The 19,799-nt window shown below is 35.2% G+C and overlaps 2 protein-coding genes across 2 annotated transcripts in view; one reads left to right on the top strand and one right to left on the bottom strand.

Moving 5' to 3' along the window:
• LOC133333884 (cGMP-dependent protein kinase, isozyme 2 forms cD4/T1/T3A/T3B) overlaps window positions 1-14,705 on the top strand; it is a 34,101-nt gene extending 19,396 nt beyond the window's left edge. The window contains exons 3-8 of the mRNA XM_061542194.1: window positions 5,790-6,009; window positions 11,697-11,933; window positions 12,029-12,178; window positions 12,251-12,870; window positions 12,942-13,131; window positions 14,516-14,705. Coding sequence (XP_061398178.1) covers window positions 5,790-6,009; window positions 11,697-11,933; window positions 12,029-12,178; window positions 12,251-12,870; window positions 12,942-13,131; window positions 14,516-14,681 — 1,583 coding nt within the window. The 3' untranslated portion in view covers window positions 14,682-14,705. The remainder of the gene's footprint in view (window positions 1-5,789; window positions 6,010-11,696; window positions 11,934-12,028; window positions 12,179-12,250; window positions 12,871-12,941; window positions 13,132-14,515) is intronic.
• A 4,625-nt stretch (window positions 14,706-19,330) lies between these two features.
• Window positions 19,331-19,641, bottom strand: LOC133333881 (male accessory gland serine protease inhibitor-like). Its single transcript, XM_061542190.1, has 2 exons — window positions 19,572-19,641; window positions 19,331-19,515 (listed from the first exon to the last, which is right to left on the bottom strand). Exons 1-2 carry the CDS (start codon window positions 19,639-19,641, stop codon window positions 19,331-19,333), a joined length of 255 nt encoding a protein of 84 aa, XP_061398174.1.
• Window positions 19,642-19,799: the final 158 nt, after the last annotated feature.

The following is a 19,799-nucleotide window of genomic DNA, read 5'->3' as shown; positions in this document are numbered from 1 at the left end:
AGAGAGAGGGAAGGGAGTCCACTATTGCTAACTGACACTAGTGTTACTTCATGTGTAGGTACTTAACAGTCACCATTCGAGCTGAGCACAATTATTATGCCTTTGCGAAATGGTTTATTATACGACCAGGAAGGGGGGCAGCTGGCAATTAAATAAAAGCCTTCCAGTTGCCTGCTGTTATAGTTCATTTTTATTGCTTTGCAAATTTGTGTTCTCTCTTAGCTTGAATTGTCCATGCCATATGATTGTTTTATGTACCAGTCGACCTTGTCTAGATCTACTCAGAATACTCATATTCTTTGCTTCCCCCGTAGCTATCCATCCATTGGTTGATTGTCTCTTCTATCCCTCTCTACTTTGTGAACTATGATTTGTATCATTTTTTTCACATCTTGAACACAACTGAGTGGCATGAATTTGAGGGTTATAAAATACGGTGATAATGCGGCATTTAATGACTACGGTCACGGATCTACAAAACTTAACAATTAAGATAATTAGTTTTGTTTTTGTAACAGTCGCAAAAAGAAAAATGTTTTTTAGAGAGAAAGAAGACTGTAGAACAAAGTCAAGATTATTTAGACGTGAATATGAAGAAAATTAAAACATTTTAAAACATGAAATGAAAATGGAGCCACGAGAAGTGTATTAAAATATCGAACTTTAAATCTTATTATTAGACATTGGGGGGAAAACATATATATCTCCGCTTATATATTCGAAAAGTCCTTAGCCTTCTAAAATAAATTTAATATACACTACAAGTGTATATTAAATTTATTTTTGTTGCATACAAATTTATTTTATTTGTGGCTTTGTTGTGTTGAATTATTCAGGCAGCGTTGTTAGTCATATTATTCCAAAATAAATAAATTCGTTTGTTTTCGTTTCTTATTACCATTTGGATTTTATTCAAATCAAGTTTTTTTTTTATTTCTATGACAAATCAAGCCAATTTTAATACACATGCATGCATCAGTTCTCTTGGCTCGGTGGATAAATAAATCGAAAAATACTTATTCTCAAAACTATACAATTTACAATAATTCTTCCAATTACCCATTAATTTTTTTTAATATCAAAACATAAGCTTAAAATTATAAAAAAAGACATAAGAAAAAAATCGAAGACAACTTAAACTTTGTTCAAGTTATTAAAATAATAAAAAAAATACCGGTCAAGCTGGCTATGACTAATTATCCGTCTGTATTCAGTACTTTTTTCATGTTTTTATTTTTTTGTGGCTAATGCAAATAAACCAGTTTTATTTGGCAATAGACCAGACCAATTGAACAATTTTTTATTATTATTTATTTGATTTAGAAAGGTATTAATTGGCACAACAAAAGACAATTTCAAGAAGTCAAGTTATAATTGTTGAATTTGAAATTCGATAACGTCATCACTACAAAGTACGTACGTACCTACGAAGGTGTGATTTTTTGGAAACTATTTGAAATCATTATAATCCAGATCATTGTGTGGGTGGCAGTTGTAAAAAATTATGTTGTTGATTTCTTCAAATACAAACATGATTTGGGCTTTAAATATATTTAAATTCTAACCCAAACTAGTAATCACAAGGTAATATGCGAGCTAATATATATTTGTGGTCTAATAATGTCGAAGTAATAACCCCTTCGATTAAGGCACCTTTAAATTACAAGTTTTGACCCGGCAAAAAAGTAGATGGTTTCTGCCGAAGTATGAGAGCTCGCCGTGTCCGGTGCACACTGAATGACTTACGGCAAAAAAAAATTGCGATGTACGGCCCTAAGTTACTCAATCGGAAGAGGCGCCATATGGGCAGATTGTCCAATAAACAGGCGTTCATTTACTTCGAAAGGTTTCTTCAACGAACAGCATGCGCTGGATTTGCCTCGTTTTCAAAGACCCACACGTTCTATTGATGTTTTGTTTTGGGTTCATAGATCACTTGTGACGACTTTATTTTCCCCGGACAATAACTCCTTATGAACTCGTCATATATACGAAGTTCATTTAAATAATATACTAAAATACATTACATAATTCATTATTAAACCAGTGAGCGGAGCAGTATAATGGGACGGGGGACCATATGATACCTTACACAACTACCACGAAAATCTAACTTTCTGCGGTTCTATATTTTGAAACTGGGCAATATTTCGTGATAATTGCACGCTCATGACCGATAATAGGTCGACAGATTCACTTTCTAACTGACGCATATTTTCCAAATCTTTTTTTCCTGAGGTAAATAAAATATAAATTTGGTCACCTCAAAATATTGACCGATAATCATATAAATAACCGTCCTAAGTATTTGGTCCGATGCCCTTCACCGTGTAAAATATGTGATGTTCTGCACATAATAATTGCCTCATATTATATCAACACCACCGAGCAACCGACAGCGCGACATTTCCGGGAAATAGTAATACTAAACAATACCTTAACACATAGACAGCTTTAAATATTTACGCGTACACACAACAATAAAATTGGAATCCAGTCTTCATCAAAACAGCCATACTTATTCCTTGGCTTGATTCCCTTCCTGGTGCAAATATAAAGTTTTTGGTACATTCCATCCCCTAAATATTAATGGAACTTTAACAAAAACAATGGGAGCCCTCCTTGGCAGAACCCGTCCTACATTTAAAATTTGGTGAAGATTGGTCCATAACTGTGGACTGTATCGTGTTTACAAATTATAATGGACAGACGGACGGACACACATGGCTAGATTGACTCAGCTAGTCGAGATGTGACGATCGGTATACTAAAAGGTCTAAGACCAATATTTCGCGGCGTTACAATCTCTTGGGGCTGCACAAAGCTATACCCCGACAACATAGTTGTGTAGGGACGCTTAAAATAAATACGTAAAAAACGTATTTGTGCCATATTTGCAGTAAGAGATGTGATAACTACCATCCTTTCCAATAAAATTTGATCTTCTTTTAATATAGTTCTTAAACCCACATTTTCCAACCATTTTTGTTTGCAAAATTCCCTCTTATTTTTTTACTGCCGTCAAAACAATCACTATCTATTTAATTACCAGCAAAAAGCACGCAGATTTTTCACATGTCAAGTGTTTTTTTTTCAAGTTAAAGATTTGAATTCATATCTCAAGTTGCCATTTCTTATCGACCTTTTTTGTTTCACGAACAAGCACGCCGCCATGATAACGTAACAGATAAAAAAAAGCAGAGTACGTTACGCGTTAATCACTTCATAAAATATAAACGCTTTGAAGTGATTTATTAACCAACACTATGTAAGGTGAATTTAACTCCCCCACTTCACCTCGCCGTTCATTGTCATTGTGTGACTTAAAAACAAACACAAAAACTTTCCCACCACCGCCACAAATCAAACGTCACTGGCAGCAATATGTCATCGCTTTCGCGGACAAAGTCATTGAGAATTTCTTCAGGCAATGAATTAGCATTCGTAATATGAAGGCAGCGCCGGCAGCCTGCTGCAGCACACCCAAACTTGAATGTGTTTTATTAGGCCATAGTTGTTGTTTTTGCTTTATAATTATATTCAAAATTGGTGATGCGTTGTATTTGCCATAAAATGTTGTAATATTAATTGCTACAAAATAGCCAACAACAACTACGGCCACTACAACAACAAACTATTAACAATAACAACAGAAGCGGCATCGTTTGGAAACAACAAAAACATAATCAGTATTTTGGTATGCAATGTACGAATTGTTTTCTTCTCTTCGATTACGCAAACATCGTCGAAACGATCAGCCAACGAACGAACGAGCCAACCAAACAACAATTTTCGTTTATTTTTTTAAGGTTTTCGCCACAATTTTTCAAATCAAATTGGAATTGAATTGTTATTTAGTCTCTTTAGAAGAAGTGGTGAATGAATAAGTGAATAATTACTACTTGGGATCTAGCCATCCATCTAGCCGATTGTCGGTCGGTCTGAACACAACCTCGTTTTATGCAAAATAACAACAAAATACCAAAAGAAGAAACATCGAAATTTAGCTTCCAAATGTGTCTTCTGTTTGTGAAATGAACAAATCCCATCCATTGGTGTGGGGGCCGACACCGGCACCATCCGCCACAGCAGCTGAAGGCGCCTTCGCCGCCGCATAGTACTTAACCCGGGCCAACAATGAAATCGTAAACAAAACTTTTTCAAAATTAATAACAAAACGTCGTACTAATGATGAATAAAAAGTGTTTCGCAAATGATCGATTTTAGTGCTCCTGCGATTATTTTTGGTCTGATGATGATGATCACAAAGACTTGAATGTGTTATGAAATAATAAACAACAAATAAATATAACTAAAACAACAACAACTAGCAATAAAAAATGAAAATCGAACGTTATCCGGGCAAGGCGGTCGATGCCAGCCTCTCACTGGACCGCAGCAATGCCATGGTGGAGCTGTACGAGGCCAATTGGTATCAGGCCCAACAAAATTTCAACCAACATCGAGGCAGTACAAGATCGATGCCCATGCAGAAACCCTCCAATATCTCATCCTTTCCGTCCAATTCCAATCCAAAGGCTGCCACATTGGCGGTACGCAACAATGGTGGTAGTAGTAGTGGTGGTGGCAGTTTCCTTAAGGAAGGTGTCTCCAGCCTCAATAAATATCAAATGACATTGGATCAGATACGCAGTCTGGAAAGAGAAACTGCCGATAAAAATATTGTCAAAACCATTAAGAATTTAAATGCCTACAAAACTGTAGCACTAAGGCCCAAACCCGTTAAATTAACTCCCACCTGGGACGATTGGATAGATCCCGATGAAGAAGAAGAGGAATCTTCGTCGACAACAAATGCCGGTACAATGAAACGACCGGCCAGACCACGTCAACAGATATCTGTTAAACCTCCCTCCCTAAAGCGATCTCAAACTATGGTCTATAATTCGCGACCAACAAAAATTGACTCGAATAATTCATGGTTCAGAGAAACACCAACAACCAACACTGCCCCGACCACAGAAGGTCACACAACTGAAGACATTCCAACTGTGATATCAAAACAGCCACAACCCCTAAGGGAAAAGCTATTATCCACTCCTGACCTGAATGCTGCCGAAGAGCATGAGACCAATGGTAGCAGCAATAACTGTGATAATAACTTTAAGACATTTGCTACCATTAGGCATCCCTCCACAACACCATCCATACCGTTGACCAAGTCTCGTTCCTTGGCTGCGGTAAATCGTTCGAAATCGGTACGATTTCCATCCTCCAGCTCTTCAGCGATGTACAGGGATAACAATTATCACGAAACACCCCTTAATGGGTTTATTAGTAAACCATCACCACCACCCAAACCACCAGTACCTAAAAATCGTAAAATATCTTTGGATATTAAATCCGATACTAAGAATTATAATACTCCCGAATTTATGTCACAACAATTTGAAGATTTAAGTCTAAATACAAAACTCACACATCACACACGACAAGCCAGTGATTCGTCTACATCATCGGGTCACTCTTCGAATATGAGTACTAACTCCAATTCAAGTCGCAATTCTCAAAGGGCGAATAATGAGTTTGCCATCCCTAGGCCACGTTTAATTGTACCCATACACACATATGCCCGGAAACGACGTACCGGGAATTTACGGGATCAAGATATTGAAACGATAGATACGACCAAAGATAATGATGAAAATGAAGATGAGGGTAAGATTTTGTGATTTAGATACATGGCATGCATTCTAGTATTGTAGTGGATACATTGGTATTTGAAACATTTGCTAATTGTGTGCATTTATTTTTTTATTTCATTCCAGATGGCCGTGTGGAAGTTTCCCGTGAGGGCAAATACCTTTCAACCTTGTCGGGAGCCAAGGTTTTGGGTGAATTGGCCATTTTGTATAATTGTCAGCGTACCGCCACAATTACCGCCATAACAGAATGTAAACTTTGGGCCATTGAACGACAATGTTTCCAAACGATTATGATGCGTACCGGTCTAATACGTCAAGCCGAATATACTGACTTCCTGAAAAGGTGAGTGGAAAAAATGAGAGATGTTTTTCATTGCTTGAGTTCATGTTATATATAACACACTTTACTGCCTTATGTTAGGACTGCCTTACCCTAACAAAATAGGTATGTCAGGGTCTTGAGCCGACCAAGTTCATAAGATCGCCCCAAAAAATCAAATTTTTTATGCCCTACACAACTATTTTGTCAGGGAATTATAGCTTTGTCCTAGACCTATTTTTACGTATTCTGATTGTCATATCTCGACTACCTGAGTCGATCTAGACATGTATGTCGCAGTTATGTAAGATATTTTGCATGTAGGACCGGTTCTGCCCAATGAAGACCCCTATTTCTTTTGTAAAAGGTCGGTTAATATTTTGGGTAAAGTGGACAAAATATATCTTAATTTAGCCAAAGGACATATCGGTAAACTCTTGCTGGTCAAACTTTAACTTAGTTGCACTCAGGCTCAAAGTCAGCAATGGTGTCGAAGTCATCGTTTTCCCTGAACTTCATTTAAAAATAAATAGCCACAGTTGAAATAGTTTCGACACAATCAAAAACGTCAAAGGGTGAATCATGATTCTTTACACAATATTACCCATATTTTGTGACATCGACAACAAACCTTTTAAGGTGAAAAACAAATTTCCCCATCGTTGGCTACGGACAACCAACAAATCTGTTTTTGTAATTAACCATAAATAATAAAGTAAAGTATAGTTCACACATAATATGGAGTTTCTTTTCTCGTCTTGGTTATGAAGGAAGTTACATAATGCACATTTTCCGCATAACCGAATAAGAAACTCCATTTAACCAAATAGCACCGCATTTAGTTCTCAACACTTTCAATTTCCTCGGCTTCATTCAACAACCAACCACAACGCGCATCATTTGACGAAACTGCGGAATTTCTTTTAGTTTTTGTTTTGTGTGTTGTTATTGTTGCTCTGTCTACTTCCAAATAAACGCATAACGACCTCATGAAATTGTTTTGTAATATTCGCCTGGCACTAAACGCACCAAAAAGCTGTTTGGGGTGACCATAAAAAGAAATACAACAACAAAAACACATTTTTTAAATTTAAGTACCAATGTCTTAGAAAAAACACCAACAACAGCCAAATAAAACGCCAACAAAATGACCTTAACCAAGCAGCAACAGCAGCGGCGGTAAGCACACGAACCACAAGCAACCAACCTCCCCAACAGCACCACCCAATGCTCTCGCCATACAACAGCGCAGCGTATTTAGTTTTTAAGTAGTTACATTAAAATTTCAGCTTACCTTCATTACCACCACCACCGTCCAAACAAGTCAATGCTGGTTTTTTCTGCATTTTGCACAAACCACCTTAAAGCTGACTGATGGATGGGCGGACGGACAGAGCTGACAGTCCATCTAATGTCTTTTCGATTGAGGTGGCAAAGTATTTATGTACGTATTTATGCATGGAGTCCCCAAACTGGCCAAAACCGCTTTTGTTTTTATCCGCATTTCTTTCAAGTGACAACGACAACAACAACAACAAACTACCACGCGGAGCTGCATTCATGGAATGGTGCGTATATCCCCAATAACAACATCATCGTACAAAAGTGAAATCAATGTTTACTATATCAACAAACAAAAAAATAATAATAATAAATACGCATTGCCATTTAAGAAACTGTTTAGGCCGCAAGTCAACCATCGATAAGGCTTACAATGTTACGCTAACGTTTTTATTATTGTCAACAACTTGTTGCGCCGCCTAACTCTTCTGCACAATGAATAACAAATAGAAGAGCAATTTGATTTGCCGGTTTGTTTTGGTTTCAAGGAAAGGAAACAAAGTAAAGTCAGGCGACCACTACGGCGACGACGGCAACGGCATTAATATGACGAAAACATCATAAAGTTATGTGAACAATGCATGTGTGATATTAGGGTGTACCGAAGTAAATAGTTATAGAAATAAAATGATTTATTTCATATTTAGTGTAACCGATTATCGCGAGATACTATGTGTGCGAAGCCATAAAAAAAGTTTAGAAAGAACAATGAAATCGACTCATTCCAAATAAAAAAAATTTAAATTTGACAATGGCTGCAAAGATCACCACAGGTGACGATTCATGGTTCTTGACCAAAATTGGAGGTCAATTTTGACCAGAAGTCTTGGGAGAAATATTAAAAACGAACAAGAAAATGAGAGGTCTCACACATATGCGACCGTACATAGGCTGGTAAATTTTGACCGCTTGAGTGCCAGGAGCAGAGCTCCGAAATGCTCGCTCGAATTCGAGTAAAGAGTGAAACTTCCTCGAATTCGAGCGGGAGTACTCCTGCGAGTAGAAAAAGTAAAACGAGTTTACTCTATTTTTCTCTACCACTCAAATAAGAGCGCAAGTGCTTCGCTCGTATTCGAGTGGGAGTGAAATTCGCTCGAAATCGAGCAGATTCCACTCTTGTCGAGTACTCTTTTATTATTATTTATTTATTTTGTTTTTGATACCGTTGTTCCGTTTGATGTTGTTTGTGTTCTTTGTTTGTTTTGTGATGTTTGGTTTCTAACTTGTCACATGTGTAATGATGTATATGATCTATCTCCCCACATCACACAAAAGATCAACAACATGAACAGTTTGCTACTACGCACATACAAACAACCAAAAAATCAAATTTAATTGTCCACTCGATTTCACTCTTAGAGTGAACTCTTACTCTATTTCGAACGTTTTAACTCTCACTCTTTTTCTTCAATAAACAGTACTCGCGAGCACTCCCAAACAAAATAAAAGAGTGAAGAGTATACTCCTTAAAAACTCGTACTCTTCTCGTACTCCCACTCGGGAGTATTTTTCACTCGCGAGTAAAATCGAGCAAATCGGAGCTCTGGCCAGGAGCCTTCGGAGAAATTCCAAAAACGAGCTCTCACGCATATGCTCAAACAAGCGACTTTTAACCCTACAGCTCTGCTGATGAATGTTCAATTATTTGGAAGTGTCCCAGGTCAGAGTCAAAAATAGCTTGGACCATTTGTTCGAGCTGCAGAACACGTGTCACAATTCTAAAATATATTAGCACTTTGTATCCAGGCGATATCAGATCTATCCCCATATAAAATACCTCTCCTTTGAATTATATTTTTCTTAACTCTTTAAATCTATCTAGATCACCCAAAATATGAATTACATAGATCCCCAGATTAAACTGTCAAAGATCGGTTCGAAATTCGATTTCTGATTCAGCTTCCTACTCAAAGTCGTAGGGAGTGGTTACTGAGAGGGAAGGAAGGGAGAACTTAAACAACGCTTATGTCGGCTTTATATATGCGGAGGTCTTCGAATTTACACATAAGTTTTATTATTCGCTTTATATAAGGTATATGTTTCGGGTCCCACCCTTGCATTTGGTCTATGCTTGGTAGAAATAATAGGTAGTGCAGAGTTATAGAGTTATATATAGAAAATTTCGACCATTTGTGTGGGTGGTACCAGAAGAAGTGGACCAGTGGGTCCCATTTTTGGACTTTACCAAGGCTTGGTAAAGATGATAGGTTGTGCAAAGTTTGGTCAAATCTGACATTCTATTCGCCTAATATTGGATTTAAACATATTAATAATTTTAACCAATTGTGGGGATGGTACCAGAATGAGTGGACCCATGGGTCCCATCTTCGGACGTGATCTAGGCTTGTTACGGATAGGATAATAATAAGTTGGGCAAAGTTTGGTTTAACACTAGAAAGCCGAAGGCAGTCATTTTGACCGCTTTCCAATTTCAAGTACAAAAGCAACTGTGCATTTAATGACACTTTTTTTTTAATTTTGATGATTTTTTTATAATAAGCGTAATTCTATGAGGTACAAAAAATTAAATGCACAGTTGCTTTTGTACTTGAAATTGGAAAGCGGTCAAAATGACTGCCTTCGGCGTTCTAGTGTTAAATCGGACATTCCGTTCGCCTGATATTGGATTCATAAATATTGACAAATTTGACCATTTGTGCGGGAGGTACTAGAAGGAGTAGACCAAAAGGTCCCATTTTTGGACTTGATCAAGGCTTGGTAAAGATAAGAGGACCATACTTTGTACAATATAGTTCAAATCGCATAGTCCGCTCATATGATATTATAAGATTAATTGCTTGCACAAGTTTGACCATTTTCTGGGTGAGGTACCAGAAGGAGTGGACCGATATTCCCCATCTTCGAACTAGAACTAAGATTGGTTGAAATATTACGATGTGCTAAGTTTGGATGAAATCGGTTACTCCCTTCGAGAATTATCGTGCGCACCAGCCGGCCAGACAGGCAGAAGGACGACTTTCGATTAATCGACTTTTTGTATTAAAAAGTCTTATAGTCGAAGTCGACTTTTGATCTTTGAGGAAATCGCAAAGTCGACTTTTCACGATCGATTTTCTTCATAATTACTTTGTTTTTTATCATGAAGCCCAAATTGCCCACGGTTACACATTTCACTTTTTTATTAACAAAATTTCAAATAAATTCTCTTCAAAGCGATGATGCTTCAAACCACTGTTCGATATCGGCCCACAAACATAATGTGTAAATGATGTACGTTCCGATCGATGTCTTCTGATAAAACCAACAAACAAAAAATTACATCGAAAAAATGCCATGCCATGAATTCGTACATTTCGATTGAATGATTTGTTTTGATGATGGAGAGCTTAGATGGTTCGTTGGTTGCGCTTAGATTGCCATTTCGACGCTTGGCAATAATGGTCTGTCCAATCGAAGACAGACAACAAGCAGCCGGTAGCTGCAAAAGAAGGTGGCGGCAATGTTGCTAAGCATAAGTGGTGATAGTGAGTGACTGGCCTGTGTCTCATCATCACCAGCGCCATAGTCATGTTTATTTTGATGATTTCTGTCTTCGACTGTTTGAAAGACCCCAGACTAAAAATTAGAAAAAAAACTACTGCTTCGTGATTATGGCAGCAATGATGTTTGAAAATTATTTTACAAATAAAACTTTCTCTGATTTCGTTTTTTTTTTTGCACATATAACGCTGCACGCTTTGCCACATAACCGCACTGCCACCAACTTCTTTCCATTGGCCATAACCACAAATAAAAACACACTTTGATGGAAAAGCAGCATTAGACCTAAAAGTAAATGAAACATGCGCACAGTGATGTGAAGGCAATGGAGATCACTCAGACTGATGATCATAATGGTGCTCTCAACGACAAATGACTTCCTCCAAATAATAATAAAAAAACATAATGGTGATGAAGCTGAGATCACCGCATTATGCGGATCTATGTATGTACGTCAGTGACGTCCTCTTCATCATAATAGGCAGATATAACAACGACAGACAACCAACCCAAGCTGCCAAGCAAATAAATGTTGGTTACTCTTGAAAATCATCAACAGCGTCTTGCGAAGTTCGTTGACTAGCTGAATGGGGGAATGGCAGTAAGTGGTGGGGATGTATTTATGAATTGCGAATTGTGCCGCCGCCGTCTGACAAGATGAGATAATTTTTGGAGTCTGCACAAATTTATGCATCGAAATGCTATTTACTTTTTTTTTTTGATTATTATTGTTGTTGTTGCACTTTTTATGTGGCTTTTCATTAGTTTTTCCTCATTACTTTGTAAAGTGTGTTTTTTATGAATTACAACAACCTGATTTTTGATGTCGTAATTTCCTGTATCTGATCGTTTTATTTTTATTTTTTCAGTGTGCCCATATTTAAAAATCTTCAGGAAGATACTCTCATCAAGATTTCCGATGTATTGGAAGAAACTCATTATCAACAGGGTGATTATATAGTACGCCAAGGGGCAAGAGGTGACACCTTCTTCATTATATCCAAAGGCCAGGTACGAGTCACAATCAAACAACCCGGCACTCAGGAAGAGAAATTCATACGAATTCTCAGCAAAGGTGATTTCTTTGGCGAAAAGGCCTTGCAAGGGTAAGTTTTCTATTTTTTCTTATTTTTATTAAAATCATTTGTCTTCAATATTATTTATTATAATTGTATTCTAATTTGTTTTTTTTTTCATTTAGGGATGATTTACGTACAGCCAACATCATTTGTGATTCACCTGAGGGTGTAACCTGTTTGGTCATCGATCGTGAAACATTCAATCAGCTGATATCGAATTTAGATGAAATCAAACATCGTTACGACGATGAAGGTACCCTTGAGAGAAGAAAGTAAGTCAACTCGCCCAGCCTCACCTGACATTTTTAACAAAACAATTAATTTATTCAATTTCTCCCTTCCAGGATCAATGAAGAATTCCGCGATGTCAATCTTACCGATCTCCGTGTCATTGCCACACTTGGTGTTGGCGGTTTTGGTCGCGTTGAATTGGTACAAATCCATGGCGATGGTAGCCGTTCATTTGCCCTGAAACAAATGAAAAAGGCACAAATTGTCGAAACCCGTCAGCAGCAACACATCATGTCCGAAAAGGAGATAATGGGCGAAGCCAATTGTCAATTTATTGTTAAGCTCTTTAAAACATTTAAGGATAAGAAATACTTGTACATGTTAATGGAATCGTGCCTTGGCGGTGAACTATGGACCATATTACGTGATAAGGGAAATTTCGATGATTCCACAACTAGATTTTATACGGCATGTGTTGTTGAGGCTTTCGATTATTTGCATTCGCGCAACATTATCTATCGTGACTTGAAACCGGAAAATCTCCTGCTGGACGAGAAAGGTTATGTGAAGTTGGTTGATTTCGGTTTTGCCAAGAAACTGCAATCGGGACGCAAAACATGGACCTTCTGTGGCACTCCGGAATATGTTGCACCGGAAGTTATATTGAATCGTGGTCATGACATTAGTGCTGATTACTGGTCATTGGGTGTATTGATGTTTGAATTGTTGACAGGTATGTTCGAACGAATCTTAATGATTTTGGATATATTCTTATTGTTGGTGTTTTCATTTTTTTATTTTCAGGTACTCCACCATTTACCGGTTCGGATCCCATGCGTACCTACAACATCATTCTAAAAGGCATTGATGCCATTGAATTCCCCCGCAATATTACAAGCAATGCCCGCAATCTTATTAAGAAGCTGTGTCGTGACAATCCTGCTGAACGTTTGGGCTATCAACGTGGCGGTATTAGCGAAATTCAAAAGCATAAGTAAGTATTGTATGAGTTTTCCACATGGCTCATGTATATTTATATATAATCTTAGACTTTCTAACTATGTAATTAGCCATAAGGCTGAGAGTATTATAAGAAGTAAAAAAATGTCAGTCGGTGGTGCCGACAGTTATATACCCTCAAGCTATGGATTCCGAAGGTCTACGGCATTATTTGTTGTATAAAGGTATTATTCGTCCTATAATTGTATATGTTTTTATGACCATAATTGACTATCTTTGGTAGGGGTTGCCCTATAGCCCCATCTTCAGATTTGAAGTAGGTTTTGGTAAAATATTACGATGTGAAAACAATGAATTTAATCGGTCATTCAATTACCTTCAAATTAAATGTAAGGGTTTGTAAGGTTTTGACCCTTTGTGAGGGAAGTACCAGAAGAAAAGGATGACGGGTCCCACCTTCGAACAAGATATATGTAAGGTAAACATATCACGATGTGCAAGGTTCGATGAAAATGAATATTCCGTTCGCTTCATAGTGGACTGATTAGTCCCATCCTACACATTATACAGTTTGAGTTAAAATATTAGGTTGCGCAAAGTTTGGTTCAAATCCGGACTATCCGATATTACAAAATTAATTTTAACAAAACGTTGGCCATTTTGTGCGGGAGGTCTTCTGTCTGTGTGATTGGCTGGTTCCAATATATGACCCATCAAGTTTAAAGACGGGGAAAGTCATGGCAAAAATAAATGAGGTGTGTAACTGCCATCTATTGATTGATAGGATTCAAATCATGTACATCTGTTTTTGAAGCCCTTTCAAAACGCATAACTTTGGAACAGATTATCGAATTTCAACGAAAGGGTAAATAGTCTACTTTACTACGACTAGAATATTAATTTTTAAAACACACATATAACCGATTTAAATTAAAGAAGCATTCAATACCATATTTCATATTAAAGAAATAACATAATTAATTTTGTATTGTATTTCGCTAGAAGTATAAAATTATACCATTCAGATGAAACCAGTTTTATTTAAATATAAAAAGTTATAAGAAAAAAAAATGAGGTACACATTTTTCATAATCGATCTTTAGATCTACCCACTCAATAAATGGCGCTGACGGCAATTATACTTTTTATATAACGAATAATAAAACCTGTGTATAATTCCTAAGACCACCGCAAGCCATAGGCTGAGGGTATATATCTGTCGGTATTTACGACTTAATATTAGAATTGACATCGTCTATGACTAAGTTGACGTAAGTAGACAGTACTGCAGTTGGGATCTTACTATCGTATCGGTATTTTTATTGTTCGTCGATAGATACTATTATATTTTCCTTTTGTTTTTTATATTACTACTTTTCACTATGGCTCATCTATTCTCATCTTCTTATATTTTCCAGATGGTTTGATGGTTTCTATTGGTGGGGCTTACAAAATCGTACTCTAGAGCCACCAATCAAGCCCACAGTTAAAAGTGTAACGGATACAACTAATTTCGATAACTATCCTCCTGATCCAGAGGGACCACCACCAGATGATGTCACCGGATGGGATAAAGATTTTTGAACCGAACAATTTGTTGAAAAGTGAAGTGAGGAATGCGCAAATTAATTCAAAAAATAATCAACAAAAACGGATTTATTTTTCTAAAGCCATATTTAATTAGGACATAAAAAATATATAAATATGTTTTGCAATTTTGTTAAAAACAAATCCTCCTATATAGAAAAAAGAAACGTTTTTTTAAATTATAGTCTTCCAAGTACTTTTTGTTTGTTCTCTCCCCAAACAAAAGGAAGAACGGTTGCAATAAAAATTAATCAATTAGCGATATATGAAACAAACTATTCTAACCTTAAAATGCATATTTTTTGTTTATACTAATTTATGTGTAATTTTTATTGTCGTTACCATTTGAAAGAACAAAAATAATTGCATACATAAAATAAAAAATGATGAGAAAAAGGAGTTCAGAATCTATACCATGATTTCGATTCCCACACTTTATTTGGTAAGGTTTACTAAACAACAAAACAGCTAATCTAATGAGTTAAATATTTAAATTGATAGAGTGTAAGTCTTAATTTTTTAATTTGTTAATTTTTTTAAATAAGCCCAATTTCTATTAGACCTATTCAAAATTTATATAACAAAAAATCTCACCAAATCCACCGTCTCAATGTCCACCATTAACAATCCCAACCATCCATGTAAATATGCATTAAAAGGTTATACAAAAACATGGCTTTTTTCAATTAGAATATATAAACAAATGAAAATAAAATAATAAAAATATATATTTTTTGATTATTTTTAAATTAAATAAAATATATATGTCAACTATTGTGTATCTATCTGATTGTAATTAGAGTGTAATAATGCGTGTAAGAAGAAATTATTTTTACAGATTGTATTTAGTTGTAAAAATAAAAATTATAAAAACCATAATAATAATAAAATAAAAACAACGAATTCTTAAAATGACGTTTAAAACTGCAATAGAATAGTGTCACAGATAAGAAATCAATGTGCATAATGGGTGGGTGCAGCAAACATTGCAATTAAAATGAAAATTGTCCACACCCTCGGACTCCTTACTCACCCCACATGGCGTGACTTTCCTTCGAAACCAACAAAATAACATCTTTAAAGTTAGCTTTGTTTTTTTTTTTTTTTTTTTTTTTTGCGGCAAGTATTGTTTTATATTCATTCATTGAACAATATATATTCTTTGCAAAAGACATAACAAACAATACCATGTAACTATCAACTTTCGGCAGATATGAAAGTTAAAGAATAGAACAAAAAGACACGTATTGCTATTTTAGCATTTTTAAAGAAGTTCATATCATCGACATGCCAATATTATTTCATCGTATGTTGATCGATCGTGAACACCGTTAACGTTAACTTACCTAGCTGTCATCGTAAACCTCTTAGTGTACAAAGTGTTGAATTTGCATATTTTTTCTTTCTTTTGTTTTTAAATGTGCGGTGTGCGATTTTTATATTCAAGAGCTATGCATTTGAAAACAACTTTAGTTTTATTGGCATTGATTCAAATGTCATTGTGTCCAGTGTTCTTGGTGTGGACAAGCCAACTTGTGGATAGTATTAATAACCAGCAACAGAGGAAAAATATAACGGGTAATTTACAATTACAAATATTTGATATGTTGCATAGTGAAAATCTTAATGACAAATATTCGATGAAGTTATTCAACAATAAAATGATTAATATTTTATGAATGAAGTCAAATGATAAAGTTTTAACTCTATTTCGATATAGTATTAACTGTATTCAATTTATTTGTTGTATGTGCTTTATTATACATTGTCCGTCCCTTATCATTATAAAACATAAAAATATATATACTCACCCTTATTGCGGTAGGCGTAGTCGTTGTGCGGCAGTTCTCGTAGGCGTAGTTGTTGTTGTAGCAGGCGTAGTGGAATGCGTTGTCGTTTTTAGTCGGTATTAAGTAAAATTTACGACAACGCCAAATTTTGTAATAGATTTTTCTTTTACTCTTTTACAAAACCAAAGCAAAAATTGTACTTTTTGAACCCTTTTTTATTGTATTGGAAAAACTATTATTCAAGGGTAAAAAATACATAAAATTTATTTTGAGAATTTTAATTCATTTTATTCCATTTTAAAGATTTCAGCTTATTTTCAAATTACTTAGAAAACAAAAAAAAAAACAAAATGACGTAATTTTTTTAAATACAATATAATTTTTCTAATAATACATTTGTTTGTACTTGTGAATGTTTCTCGCTTATGTACTAGTCTTATGTGGTTAAAAAACGAACGCATGTAAACCCCATGTTTCTTTTTACCAAATTCACTTCTGAAATTGATTTGATTTGTATTTATTGAGACTTCATTCATTTCATTAAGGACATGGTATTAACAATAAATAACAGGGACACTTAAAACTATCATGTATTATTCTAATATCATTACATAAAATGGGGATGCTACATGCTTAAACATTCTTTAGATATTTAATTGTAATTAAAAAATAATTTTAAAATGAGATAAATAGTGTTTGCTCCCGACACTTGCTGTAGCGAATAGAGTTTTATCTATATTTTGATGTGTACTTATAACTAGGACTTACAACTACAAAAAAACCGAAACAAAACAATTAAACTAAAATTATATATACTTAAACTACATAAAAAAACTACCCCCTATGTGTTCCAGGTGTAGAATAAGAATAAAAGTTTTGGTCAGATGAATTTGACCCTCCTTGAATTATTCCTAAGGCGGAAAGATAATTCGTATTCGTCGAATTAAATTCACGTTCGCTGTTTAAAATTTCCTGAAAAATAGACCCATTGAAATCGACAAGTCTTTCTACGAATCGCATATGCTGAAAGTCGTGTAATTTTGCTCTCATTATAAATGAATTCATTTGAATATCGAATAATGTTCCGCTCAAAAACTTCTAATTTCTTCATCGTGGTTGGAGAAATGTTGAACCAAATAGTAAAGGCATACAGAAGGACAGGACGTATGCTAATTTTGTAGAGGAATAATTTAGTTCTAACTGATGTTAAATACATTTGAAAATGCACCTTTAATGCGATTCGCTCTTTCCAAATTATAATCAGCATGTCTGTTGAATTTTAGAAGGTGGTTGAAATTAACTCCTAATTATTTAAGGTTTTCAGTGAACTCAATTTCATCACTATCCAAATGCAGCTCTAACTGTTTACTTTCCGGCACTACAGTATATTTGCATTTTCCGGAAGCATTTCTAATGCAAATTGCTTTACTCTTTGATTAATTTTAATGCCCCATTGTAAAAATATTTCATTCGGTTAAGATGCGATGAAACATGTTGAAGAGCAACTGACGGGGACTCATCGTGAGCGTAGAGAAGAGAGTCGTCGGCATAAAGTATACCCTTGGATCCATCAAATACATGGGGAAAGTCATATATGGATATATTATATAAATGAGGTGCTTTGCGGCACCCGCAGGTTATATCACATAAGGATACCGGACGTTTTCAATTTGAACATAGAATTTTCTTTCGTCATTTTAAAAAGCTTCACTGTCGTTATTCCCAAAATCATTTTGAATAAAATGCCATTGTGATAGGCTTTGTCAAAGGCTTTTTCGACGTCAAGTGACACCGCCAGAGTGCATCGTTTTTCCCTAAGATTCTGGATAATGTCGTTGTGGAATTTCAGAAGAGCATGAGCTGTTGAATTTCCCTTCTTAAACCCAAATTGATATTGAGAAATATAAGGACCACTCAACTCAGCATCCATTTTTTCCTTAATAATTTGAAAGAAGTGAAATCGGTCTTAAGTTATTAATATCACTGTCTCCAGTTTTTTTTCTTATAGAAACAAGTTTTGATATCTTCCAAGATGAGACTTATCAGTTAACTCCCCACAAAAAGTCAACATTTTGAAAACTTGTAAATTTCATATGAAGCGAACGGAATATCCAATTTCATCGAACCTTTGCATATCGTAATATGTTTACCTTATATTTTAGTGGTTCTGGTTTTACATTTCCAGTCGCATATTCAAATTTAAAAATTGTCCGCCGCGTTACGCTTTCAAGTTTGTTCATTAGAAAAAGTTTGCATTTAATTGGCGCCGTTTTCAAATATTATTTAATTCTTCTTCTCCCTAAAGTATGCTCTGAACTTTTAATGAATTTACCATTTAGCATTGCAATATCATCTGAGACCAGTGTTGTCAATTTAGCACTTGTAGTTCTAGATTTTAACTCGTTTAGCACCTGAAAAAGTAATCTAGCACCTAGAACTTTTTTTTGGCATTTTGTATTTCTTTCTGGATTTTATTCCTTAATTTTTAGTATCATACGACAAAAATTGTCGTCTTTTTGATTTCACATTGACACGTTGAATTTGAGTACATATAATACCCTTCGCAACTACCACTGGACTTCAATTTTCTGCGAGGTATCCAACTCCTGATGTGATGATAATACAATAAAACAATATATGAATATAAATTTAATGGTCAATTATACTCCCCGCATTAAAACTGTTATGTTATGTTTATACAATTTTCCTTATTTGAATTTGAATATAAAAATGATTTTTTAAGAAATATAGATCTCATTATTACCTATAAACAGATTTCTTTCTAAAACTTTTAGCAATAATTGTATGTCCACATTTATTTGTTATTAAAAACAAAATTTTCGACATTAGATTATTTTATTCTTTACACATTGTTTCACAATTTTCTTTGGTATCGAATCGATTGGTATTGCCCCCACAACCACCATATATAAAACTGATACATTCGTTAGTATCTGCTCTGTAAGACCACGAAGGAAACAAGGCATCACAGGTTATGCCTCCTTCATCTCCATCTTTGGCAAATTGTAAACCGCATATACCTAAAAATTATTATTTATAGAAATGAGAATGCAAATCTAATTTGAATGCAACGCACCATTTTTAAGGCCAAGTGTTGAAGATATAAATCCCAACATCACAAATGACAAAATAACAAATAATTTCATTTTCAGTGTGATTTCATTCACAACTTTAAACAAACTGAATTGGAATAGAGAGAAGGTGTCGAATTTTATAAGTGAACACTGCAGTGTTCTTTTTAATTTTCAATTGATAAGCTCAAATGATAACCTATGATTTTTAAAGAACTGAAGACGACACACCT

This window comes from Musca vetustissima, unplaced genomic scaffold, assembly GCF_032173495.1.
Source record: "Musca vetustissima isolate MV318-11 ecotype Yass unplaced genomic scaffold, APGP_CSIRO_Mvet_v1 utg1463, whole genome shotgun sequence".
In the NCBI taxonomy this organism is placed as follows: domain Eukaryota; kingdom Metazoa; phylum Arthropoda; class Insecta; order Diptera; family Muscidae; genus Musca; species Musca vetustissima.
Note: the sequence above shows the minus strand (reverse complement) of the source record. Positions and strands in the feature narration are given on the sequence as shown.

Excerpts from the sequence above, each read along its gene's own strand:
- LOC133333881 (XM_061542190.1), bottom strand. The coding sequence starts at position 19,641 with ATGAAATTATTTGTTATTTTGTCATTTGTGATGTTGGGATTTATATCT. Across the intron at positions 19,516-19,571 it reads AACACTTGGCCTTAAAAATG|GTATATGCGGTTTACAATTT; the intron begins GTGCGTTGCATT and ends AATAATTTTTAG.